General features: G+C 34.9%; 1 protein-coding gene across 1 annotated transcript in view; it reads right to left on the bottom strand.

Annotated features, from left to right (window-relative positions):
* LOC122816529 (uncharacterized abhydrolase domain-containing protein DDB_G0269086-like) overlaps positions 1–7,060 on the bottom strand; it is a 167,186-nt gene extending 160,126 nt beyond the window's left edge. The window contains exons 1-4 of the mRNA XM_044089374.1: positions 6,970–7,060; positions 4,745–4,804; positions 2,515–2,574; positions 284–343 (exon numbers count right to left, since the gene is read on the bottom strand). Of these exons, the coding sequence (XP_043945309.1) occupies positions 284–343; positions 2,515–2,574; positions 4,745–4,804; positions 6,970–7,060 (271 nt within the window). The remainder of the gene's footprint in view (positions 1–283; positions 344–2,514; positions 2,575–4,744; positions 4,805–6,969) is intronic.
* Positions 7,061–12,631: the final 5,571 nt, after the last annotated feature.

The raw sequence follows: 12,631 nt of genomic DNA, 5'->3' as shown, positions 1-12,631 counted from the left end.
CTGCAGCTGGGGAATACTGGTGCCATTTGTGTGGACCTCTTTGTGTTGTTTCTTGGTTCAGTTTGTTGGGGTACGCATATTGTGTATTCCCTGTGATACAGCTTATAAAAGAGACACACACTTCCTAGTAAGATTATCAGGGCACACATTTTCCATTTGTTGAATTGTGCTGTCAACTTGCAGTAGTGTAATTTAAAAACAGATTACCAAAATATATTTGTGATAATAGCTTAATACTAAATGAGATTAAAAATGATTGAGATGTCGAAAAGATATCTCATACCTTCTTCAGGTACTTCTTCTTGCACTGGAATAGAGTTGTATGTCGATTCTTCTGTACCAGCTATACAAATAAAACAACAATCACATATTATTCTATGACTCTATATACAGATAAAATTTCCAGACACTACGATAAATAATTTTACTGCCACATTAACAAGGTACAATGCCATTTAGATGGTTTGATTATGAAATGCAAACGTCCCGAAAGTCAGTGTTGCAAAAGAACAAAAAAAATGCTGGAAAACAATAAGGGCAAAAAAACCCACATTTTTTTTTCTGTTTTTTTGAATGGGGAAAGCTCCCAGTCCCCCCATACTTATATATATCATCTCCATGGTCACACCATATTGAATAGAGAAATCTCCCTAAAGTGATTCATTGCTGGCACTCATTAGAAATCACACCGGCAAAGATTTACTTTGGGAAAAATGCATATGGCATTATGCCTTTCATCTTTTTTCTGCAAGTTACTAATGTGTGTGCAATTTCACCACAAACATTTTCAGGGAGCCTATTTAAACTATGTCTAGCAGTATGAATTTGCAAGAATAAATGAATAAAAAGACTTTTGTTTCCAGATATAAGACTTTATAAATGGTGTCAAGAAAAACAGCATCAGCTAACTTCAATAGATTGTTAATCTTAACTAAATATAATGCACTAGCCTAGAGGACAACATAGATATTTGGGTAGGTAGAGTCCTTGCTTTGAAACTGTTTGGGGTGATCCCTCTAGCCCAGCATTTTAAAATTCATTGTTTTCTCTATTTACATATTGCTTACTTAAAATAAGGCCCACCGTTAAAGGAAAACAAAATTAAAATTTATCAAAATAAACTCAAATTGATTTATATCTTAAAAAAGTGTAAATTATTAAGGAAATAAGGAAATGGCAGAATATGTAAAATGAAATGATGATATAAAAGTGATTTTGTATAATATGGTACAATGGAAAAGGAGGTGAATTATGTTAGGAAACAGAGACTGAAAGTCAAGAATGGCAACAAAGATCAATAAATCATACAAGGTCTTCTTTTAGATTAGATAGAGACAAAAAAGATGGAAAGACTCTGCTATAATTAATAGTTTAGGGAAAAGAAGGTAGAGACTACAGTGAAAAGGATGTGTTGTTTTGTACGAAACTATGGGAACAGAGCTGGTAAGGGAGTGTATAATGATGGATGAGAGAGGCAGAATATTATGTTTATAATCAAATATAAAATACATTGAAGCTGAAGAAAACAGTCCTGCAGAATCAACAGCAAAGATATTAGTTGTGTTAGTTGTAATATCTAAGCTATTAAAATTTGTTACTCTACATCATATTATATATTAAGAGTAAATGTTATAGGGTGAAGTACACTTGGTTAGTTTCCAGGTAACGAACTAGGCTCTGAACACACCATTGCTAGGTCAGCTTCAGTCTACAAAATTATATGCAATGTTTATATGTATATAAACATAAGTAAAATAGACAATGTATAATATATACTATACAATGTTAAGTGAACTGGTTCACAAATGCTTTTCTGTCATTACCTGAGCTAAATAAGCAGATAAAATAATTTATAAAAACAAATACTGTAGACACAAAGAGCATTAAAAATGCAATAGATGCAAACAAGGGTAAGACACAATGGAACCTTTTTGCATTGTAGCAGTTTGCATTTGTTGCTCTTCTTTGATGTTTGCATCTCTTGTTAAAGTTGTGAAATCGGTTAAGGTGTGTGGATTTTTTGTAAAACATTACAGTACTGGTAAGTATATCTGCAGGTTCAAGCTGCAGCTTTAGAAGAAGGGAATAAGCAAGCAATAATGCCCGACAGGTTGTGTGTTAATATGCAATTAATGCCTGCCCTGGGGTGTTGTGAGGCCCGAAACCACAGGTGGAGGGCCTCTACACCCATGGAAGGGCATTAATTACACATTAACACACACCCTGGAGGGTATTATTGTGCTTAGAGAATGGGCTCTCTATAAAGTTGCTTTGTTTTATTTACTGGTATATATTTTTAAGTACTATTTTATTTTTTTAATGTACTTTTGATGTAAAATAGTTCCTCCGCATAATGTTTCATACTTGTTAGTATATGTTAATGGTGCTGGAGTTAGCATTTTACATCTAAAATTACCACTTGGAAAAATCCAGGTATTTACTTTATATTTGTGATATTAGCGTAATACTAAATGAGATTAAAAATGATTGAGATGTCGAAAAGATATCTCTTACCTTCTTCAGGTACTTCTTCTTGCACTGGAATAGAGTTGTATGTCGATTCTTCTGTACCAGCTATACAAATAAAACAACAATCACATATTATTCTATGACTCTATATACAGATAACATTTCCAGATACTACAATAAATAATTTTACTGCCACATTAACAAGGTACAATGCCATTTAGATGGTTTGATTATGAAATGCAAACATCCTGAAAGTCAGTGTTGCAAAAGAACAAAAAAAATGCTGGAAAACAATAAGGGCAAAAAAACCCACATTTTTTTCCTGTTTTTTGAATGGGGAAAGCCCCCAGTCCCCCCATACTTATATATATCAACTCCATGGTCACACCATATTGAACAGAGAAATCTCCCTAAAGTGATTCATTGCTGGCACTCATTAGTAATCACACCGGCAAAGATTTACTTCCGGAAAAATGCATATGGCATTATGTCTTTCATCTTTTTTCTGCAAGTTACTAATGTGTGTGCAATTTCACCACAAACATTTTCGGGGAGCCTATTTAAACTATGTCTGGCAGTATGAATTTGCAAGAATAAATGAATAGAAAGACTTTTGTTTCGAGATATAAGGACTTTATAAATGGTGTCAAGAAAAACAGCATCAGCTAACTTCAATAGATTGTTAATCATAACTAAATATAATGCACTAGTCTAGAGGACAACATAGATATTTGGGTAGGTAGAGTCCTTGCTTTGAAACTGTTTGGGGTGATCCCTCTAGCCCAGAATTTTAAAATTCATTGTTTTCTCTATTTACATATTGCTTACTTAAAATAAGGCCCACCGTTAAAGGAAAACAAAATTAAAATGTATCAAAATAAACTCAAACTGATTTATATCTTAAAAAAGTGTAAATTATTAAGGAAATAAGGAAATGGCAGAATATGTAAAATGAAATGATGATATAAAAGTGATTTTGTATAATATGGTATAATGGAAAAGGAGGTGAATTATGTTAGGAAACACAGACTGAAAGTCAAGAATGGCAACAAAGATAAATAAATCATACAAGGTCTTCTTTTAGATTAGATAGAGACAAAAAAGATGGAAAGACTCTGCTATAATTAATAGTTTTGGGAAGAGAAGGTAGAGACTACAGTGAAAAGGATGTGTTGTTTTGTACGAAACTATGGGAACAGAGCTGGTAAAGGAGTGTATAATGATGGATGAGAGAGGCAGAATATTATGTTTATAATCAAATATAAAATACGTTGAAGCTGAAGAAAACAGTCCTGCGGAATCAACAGCAAAGATATTAGTTGTGTTAGTTGTAATATCTAAGCTATTAAATTTGTTAATCTACATCATATTATATATTAAGAGTAAATGTTATAGGGTGAAGTACACTTGGTTAGTTTCCAGGTAATGAATTGGGCTCTGAACACACCATTGCTTGGTCAGCTTCAGTCTACAAAATTATATGCAATGTTTATATGTATATAAGCATATGTAAAATACATAATGTATAATATATGCTATATAATGTTAAGTGAACTGGTTCACAAATGCTTTTCTGTCATGACCTGAGCTACATAAACAAATAAAATAATTTATAAAAACTAATACTGTAGACACAAAGAGCATTAAAAATGCAATAGATGGAAACAGGGGTAAGACACAATGGAAACTTTTTGCATTGTAGCAGTTTGCTTTTGTTGTTCTTCTTTGATGTTTGCATCTCTTATTAAAGTTGTCAAATCGGTTAAGGTGTTTGGATTTTTTGTAAAACATTACAGTACTGGTAAGTATATCTGCAGGTTCAAGCTGCAGCTTTAGAAGAAGGGAATAAGCAAGCAATAATGCCCGACAGGTTGTGTGTTAATATGCAATTAATGCCTGCCCTGGGGTGTTGTGAGGCCGGAAACCACAGGTGGAGGGCCTCTTCACCCATGGAAGGGCATTAATTACACATTAACACACACCCTGGAGGGTATTATTGTGCTTAGAGAATGGGCTCTCTATAAAGTTGTTTTGTTTTATTTACTGGTATATATTTTTAAGTACTATTTTATTTTTTTAATGTATTTTTGATGTAAAATAGTTCCTCCGCATAATGTTTCATACTTGTTAATATATGTTAACGGTGCTGGAGTTAGCATTTTACATCCAAAATTACCACTTGAAAAAAATCCAGGTATTTACTTTATATTTGTGATATTAGCGTAATACTAAATGAGATTAAAAATGATTGAGATGTCGAAAAGATATCTCTTACCTTCTTCAGGTACTTCTTCTTGCACTGGAATAGAGTTGTATGTCGATTCTTCTGTACCAGCTATACAAATAAAACAACAATCACATATTATTCTATGACTCTATATACAGATAAAATTTCCAGACACTACAATAAATAATTTTACTGCCACATTAACAAGGTACAATGCCATTTAGATGGTTTGATTATGAAATGCAAATGTCCTGAAAGTCAGTGTTGCAAAAGAACAAAAAAAATGCTGGAAAACAATAAGGGCAAAAAAACCCACATTTTTTTCCTGTTTTTTGAATGGGGAAAGCCCCCAGTCCCCCCATACTTATATATATCACCTCCATGGTCACATCATATTGAACAGAGAAATCTCCCTAAAGTGATTCATTGCTGGCACTCATTAGTAATCACACCGGCAAAGATTTACTTTGGGAAAAATGCATATGGCATTATGCCTTTCATCTTTTTTCTGCAAGTTACTAATGCGTGTGCAATTTCACCACAAACATTTTCAGGGAGCCATTTAAACTATGTCTGGCAGTATGAATTTGCAAGAATAAATGAATAGAAAGACTTTTGTTTCCAGATATAAGGACTTTATAAATGGTGTCAAGAAAAACAGCATCAGCTAACTTCAATAGATTGTTAATCTTAACTAAATATAATGCACTAGTCTAGAGGACAACATAGATATATGGGTAGGTAGAGTCCTTGCTTTGAAACTGTTTGGGGTGATCCCTCTAGCCCAGCATTTTAAAATTCATTGTTTTCTCTATTTACATATTGCTTACTTAAAATAAGGCCCACTGTTAAAGGAAAACAAAATTAAAACGTATCAAAATAAACTCAAATTGATTTATATCTAAAAAAGTGTAAATTATTAAGGAAATAAGGAAATGGCAGAATATGTAAAATGAAATGATGATATAAAAGTGATTTTGTATAATATGGTACAATGGAAAAGGAGGTGAATTATGTTAGGAAACACAGACTGAAAGTCAAGAATGGCAACAAAGATAAATAAATCATACAAGGTCTTCTTTTAGATTAGATAGAGACAAAAAAGATGGAAAGACTGCTATAATTAATAGTTTTGGGAAGAGAAGGTAGAGACTACAGTGAAAAGGATGTGTTGTTTTGTATGAAACTATGGGAACAGAGCTGGTAAGGGAGTGTACATTGATGGATGAGAGAGGCAGAATATTCTGTTTATAATCAAATATAAAATACGTTGAAGCTGAAGAAAACAGTCCTGCAGAATCAACAGCAAAGATATTAGTTGTGTTAGTTGTAATATCTAAGCTATTAAAATTTGTTACTCTACATCATATTATATATTAAGAGTAAATGTTATAGGGTGAAGTACACTTGGTTAGTTTCCAGGTAATGAACTGGGCTCTAAACTCACCATTGCTAGGTCAGCTTCAGTCTACAAAATTATATGCAATGTTTATATGTATATAAACATATGTAAAATACATGATGTATAATATATGCTATATAATGTTAAGTGAACTGGTTCACAAATGCTTTTCTGTCATGACCTGAGCTAAATAAGCAGATAAAATAATTTATAAAAACAAATACTGTAGACACAAACAGCATTAAAAATGCAATAGATGCAAACAAGGGTAAGACACAATGGAAACTTTTTGCATTGTAGCAGTTTGCTTTTGTTGCTCTTCTTTGATGTTTGCATCTCTTATTAAAGTTGTCAAATCGGTTAAGGTGTTTGGATTTTTTGTAAAACATTACAGTACTGTAAGTATATCTGCAGGTTCAAGCTGCAGCTTTATAAGAAGGGAATAAGCAAGCAATAATGCCCGACAAGTTGTGTGTTAATATGCAATTAATGCCTGCCCTGGGGTGTTGTGAGGCCCAAAACAACAGGTGGAGGGCCTCTACACCCATGGAAGGGCATTAATTACACATTAACACACACCCTGGAGGGTATTATTGTGCTTAGAGAATGGGCTCTCTATGAAGTTGTTTTGTTTTATTTACTGGTATATATTTTTAAGTACTATTTTATTTTTTTAATGTATTTTTGATGTAAAATAGTTCCTCCGCATAATGTTTCTTACTTGTTAGTATATGTTAACGGTGCTGGAGTTATCATTTTACATCTAAAATTACCACTTGAAAAAATCCAGGTATTTACTTTATATTTGTGATATTAGCTTAATACTTAATGAGATTAAAAATGATTGAGATGTCGAAAAGATATCTCGTACCTTCTTCAGGTACTTCTTCTTGCACTGGAATAGAGTTGTATGTCGATTCTTCTGTACCAGCTATACGAATAAAACAACAATCACATATCATTCTATGACTCTATATACAGATAAAATTTCCAGACACTACAATAAATAATTTTACTGCCACATTAACAAGGTACAATGCCATTTAGATGGTTTGATTATGAAATGCAAACGTCCTGAAAGTCAGTGCTGAAAAAGAACAAAATAAATGCTGGAAAACAATAAGGGCAAAAAAACCCACATTTTTTTCCTGTTTTTTGAATGGGGAAAGCCCCCAGTCCCCCCCATACTTATATATATCAACTCCATGGTCACACCATATTGAACAGAGAAATCTCCCTAAAGTGATTCATTGCTGGCACTCATTAGTAATCACACCGGCAAAGATTTACTTTGGGAAAAATGCATATGGCATTATGCCTTTCATCTTTTTTCTGCAAGTTATTAATGCGTGTGCAATTTCACCACAAACATTTTCAGGGATTCTATTTAAACTATGTCTGGCAGTATGAATTTGCAAGAATAAATGAATAGAAAGACTTTTGTTTCCAGATATAAGGACTTTATAAATGGTGTCAAGAAAAACAGCATCAGCTAACTTCAATAGATTGTTAATCTTAACTAAATATAATGCACTAGTCTAGAGGACAACATAGATATTTGGGTAGGTAGAGTCCTTGCTTTGAAACTGTTTGGGGTGATCCCTCTAGCCCAGCATTTTAAAATTCATTGTTTTCTCTGTTTACATATTGCTTACTTAAAATAAGGCCCACTGTTAAAGGAAAACAAAATTAAAATGTATCAAAATAAACTCAAATTGATTTATATCTAAAAAAAGTGTAAATTATTAAGGAAATAAGGAAATGGCAGAATATGTAAAATGAAATGATGATATAAAAGTGATTTTGTATAATATGGTACAATGGAAAAGGAGGTGAGTTATGTTAGGAAACACAGACTGAAAGTCAAGAATGGCAACAAAGATAAATAAATCATACAAGGTCTTCTTTTAGATTAGATAGAGACAAAAAAGATGGAAAGACTCTGCTATAATTAATAGTTTTGGGAAGAGAAGGTAGAGACTACAGTGAAAAGGATGTGTTGTTTTGTATGAAACTATGGGAACAGAGCTGGTAAGGGAGTGTATAATGACGGATGAGAGAGGCAGAATATTCTGTTTATAATCAAATATAAAATACGTTGAAGCTGAAGAAAACAGTCCTGCAGAATCAACAGCAAAGATATTAGTTGTGTTAGTTGTAATATCTAAGCTATTAAAATGTGTTACTCTACATCATATTATATATTAAGAGTAAATGTTATAGGGTGAAGTACACTTGGTTAGATTCCAGGTAATGAACTGGGCTCTGAACACACCATTGCTAGGTCAGCTTCAGTCTACAAAATTATATGCAATGTTTATATGTATATAAACATATGTAAAATACATGATGTATAATATATGCTATATAATGTTAAGTGAACTGGTTCACAAATGCTTTTCTGTCATGACCTGAGCTAAATAAGCAGATAAAATAATTTATAAAAACAAATACTGTAGACACAAAGAGCATTAAAAATGCAATAGATGCAAACGAGGGTAAGACACAACGGAAACTTTTTGCATTGTAGCAGTTTGCATTTGTTGCTCTTCTTTGATGTTTGCATCTCTTGTTAAAGTTGTCAAATCGGTTAAGGTGTTTGGATTTTTTGTAAAACATTACAGTACTGGTAAGTATATCTGCAGGTTCAAGCTGCAGCTTTAGAAGAAGGGAATAAGCAAGCAATAATGCCTGACAGGTTGTGTGTTAATATGCAATTAATGCCTGCCCAGGGGTGTTGTGAGGCCCGAAACCACAGGTCCTGGCGGTGGAGTAAATAGGGTTTTTAGGTAAGCTTTCTTTTTGTCCTGTTCAGAATTGTTAAACCATGCTGATGATATCCTAGTAAAGTACTAATTGCGTGCAGGACAGCTTTCTAAATTACTGTTGAGAACCTGCATAGCGTGTACTATCCCCAGCTGTTTTGGCGTGCTTCCGAGTGTTTTTTCTGCACATGGAGTTCAGGTGTGAACGAAGTCACGGTTAGAATACTCTACAGCTCTGCTTATATGCTAAATGGATTATCTTAACATGCAACCTAAATGATAGCGTGTTTACTGTGTAGCCTTTTATGTAGCCTTTTTAGTTGATCTGGTAGAGTAGTTTTCAGGAACTTTGTAGCACCGGATAGACTGTATGCTTTTGTTGCATGCTAACTACGCCATCAACTAATAGCGTTTAAGTGTTGCTTTGGACCTTTTACGACTACTATAGCCACTACATAGAGCTATAGACTCTGTTTTTGGACAATGTATGATTTATAAGAACTAACCTCTTGTCGAATACTAAAACTATAAACCGCTCTTGTTACATAATATATTTATATATTAGACTGGAATCATGGCGTTCTTTGTATGCTAACAACGCTAATGACTACAAGCATTCTAGCATTGTTTCAGACCTATAAAGACAGCTAAGGTTGTTGTATAGAGTTTATGTTTCTGCTTTTCACCATCGTATGGATTTGAAGAGCCATTGTTTGCCACTGTATAGTTATATAGAGCAGTATTTCCTGTTGCATACTATTACTATACATACAACAGAAATCACAGCGTCCTCTGCCCAAGCACCTTATACTGACTAGCCTAATTAACAATGATGTGTGCAAATAAGGAGGACTAATTAGAAGCCTACCTTTCTAAAACAAAAATATATATATCTATCTATACAAATAACAAATGCAAACATGATAGAGAGTTATAAGACGAGATGAACCTTATTGTTTCAGAGATATGCTGTTTTAACAAGTGTCTTGCTGAATGTAATCTTTGACTGAGTCATAGAAGAGTTTAACCTTTATTGTTCCTGAACTATATTGCTTTTATAAGTGTCTTGCTTGAATATTATCACTGCTAGAGACATTGTAATATGTGCAGTCAAGACTGTTTTACTATGCAAGTTAATCTCTGTTCTATGCTCAAGTTACTACTTAATAAGCCTGTGTAACTGTCTATTTTTTATCTCTCTGTGTGTCTTACCACCGTCTCTCTTTTCCCTTTATATTCCCAGCTGCCCAACCTGGTTTCCCAGTATTAAGGAGGACTTGCCCTGCGTGCTGAAAACAACTATTCTCCTCAACACACTGTGGTTTCCCCTAACTAAGGAACTGAACCTTTCCTCCCCTCTGCTACAGTCCCCAAGGGAATTTAATTATAGGTAAAGTACATACTTTAAACCAAAGTCTTAAGACAATTAGTGTGAGATATCCTAGGTTGTAAGTTTACTTTCACTAGCCAGGACAGCCGGCAGCCTTTACTATCTGCTCCCATACCTGTCACCCCTTCCCCCTTCTTAGACTACAAGTATTTTTACTGTTCTTCCTCTTCAATCCTCTATAGCATACTTAATGCCCTGCACTCTTTTCTCAGTATATATTGCCTCTGCTATACAGCTTTTGTCCACTAGGGGGCAATAGTTTCCTTTAGACCACCATTCTGACTCCAATTTTAAGTAACTTACAGGCTCTTGGATTCTAATATTCTGGAAGAGCTAATACTCCCACTCTATTCTTTCTTTCTTCTAATATTTTTCACTGCCAACCCTCTCTGCATATTCTATTATCAAGGCATTGTGTCACCTTACCCTCTGCTGCTTTACTTACCTTTGCTTACTGCTCCTCTGATTGCTTTCCTAGGGTGAACTCCTCTGTGGCTCATCCCGCTCTGTTCGCCCTGCGGGCTCACTCCGCTCCCCTACCCTGCCCCCAAATACCACCCGCCCCCAGTGGTCCTAAACTTATACTCTAACTGCCACACCCCTATGCATTAGGACCAACCTCTAACTCCTCCCCTTAAAGTGCTATTACCTCTATTATATTCTCACTTTACCCTATCTCCTTCCCTTAAAGAACCATCACTCATTTACCTTTATCCATTACCCTACCACTCTATCCACAAATATCCCTACATTTAACCACCTTAACCTAAACAAAAGGCTCAAGGATCCTGTAAACCCTTACCTTTATTACTACTCCTAATTATACTTATCATTCCCTATCTACTTGCTCTCTACGAACACCATAGATTCCTAGGACTGCATACCCACATCACACACACCTCTGTCCTTACCCCCAGCTCCACTCATAGTGTTAGCAACCTCCCCAGCTCAGCTAAGTACTCAGCAGCCATATTTCATAGACTCCATCACATCTCTCAATGTATCCCACTAGCTAGAAAAAATAAGAACCTAATTTTTAAACTTCTACAACTCATCCTAAAAGTTCATGTCCACTCCCTGTTAGATGGTGATATACACCCTAACCCAGGTCCTACCACTATCACAGCTACACAGCCTGATACACCAACAAATTCAATCACACAGACACTTACCAAGCCCCCCCAACTCTCTCCTGATAGCTCATCTTAATATTCGTAGCATCAATAACAAAATAGCTCACCTGCATGCCCTTATTGATGTTTATTCTTTTGACATCCTCTGTCTGTCTGAAACATGGCTTAATCCATCAATACAAGACAGTGCAGTTCTACCCCCTGGCTATAATATCATAAGACGTCCACGTAACATTAAAAAAGGAGGAGGTGTAGCCATACATTATAAGAATGGATTACAAGTTACCTTGTTAGGCTCCAAACCTCCACTTTGCAACAATGCTGAAATTCTTCTAACTAAGATTCAGCTTAACAAAAGCAAAGCCATATATCTATCATGTGTCTATCTTCCCCCAGGCAATAACATCAACACATTAGAGACTATCCTCAGCTGGCTCTCAAGTAACTACCCCCAAGAAACCATTATACTTGGAGATTTTAACATTAACTGGAACTCCTGTATATCTGAGCAGCCTTCTACTCATATCAACTTATATGGTTTTACCCAAACTATAACATCCCCAACCCGCACCAATAAAACTAACAACAAAACTAGTACCCTTGACTGGATACTCACTAATACCCCCAACTAAACTATAAAACAGGCACCCTCCCTGAGGACATAAGTGATCACTTGCTTACCTATTTAATCAGAACAAAAACTGTCATCCTAAACTCTACCATCTGTAGAACTATTCGCACTACCAAAAATTTTAACCCTGCTCACTTTCAAGCTGAACTAGTCATCTGTGACTGGTCACCTCTGAAATACCTCCCAATAGATAATGCCGTGAAATACTTTAACTCTAAATTTCTAACCATTTTAGACAGCCATGCTCCATTACGCAAAGTTAGAATTAGAACCAAACCAGCACCATGGCTCACCAAAACGACCAAACAAAAAATCCTCCAAAGAAATAAACAATGGGCCAAATGGCGCTCAACAAAAAGCTCCTCAGACCACCTGCAATTCAGACAGCTAAGAAATTAAACAAAAAAAGCCATATTAGCCGATAAAAGAAACTACTACTACCAACTACAACAAGCCAACCAAAAAAATCCCCAAAAATTCTGGTGAAGTATCAATAACCTCCTACACCCTGGATGCTCAAGTACTCCCTCTCCATCTGGCTCTGATCACAACAATCCCATCCAAATAGCTGACTCATTTCATACTTTTTTCACTGAATCCATACAATCCCTAGC

The sequence above is a fragment of the Protopterus annectens genome, chromosome 1.part1 (genome assembly GCF_019279795.1).
Source record: "Protopterus annectens isolate FY-2018-M chromosome 1.part1, PAN1.0, whole genome shotgun sequence".
NCBI lineage: Eukaryota > Metazoa > Chordata > Ceratodontiformes > Protopteridae > Protopterus > Protopterus annectens.
The sequence above is the reverse complement of the archived record's forward strand: the minus strand, read 5'-3'. Positions and strand labels throughout refer to the sequence as shown.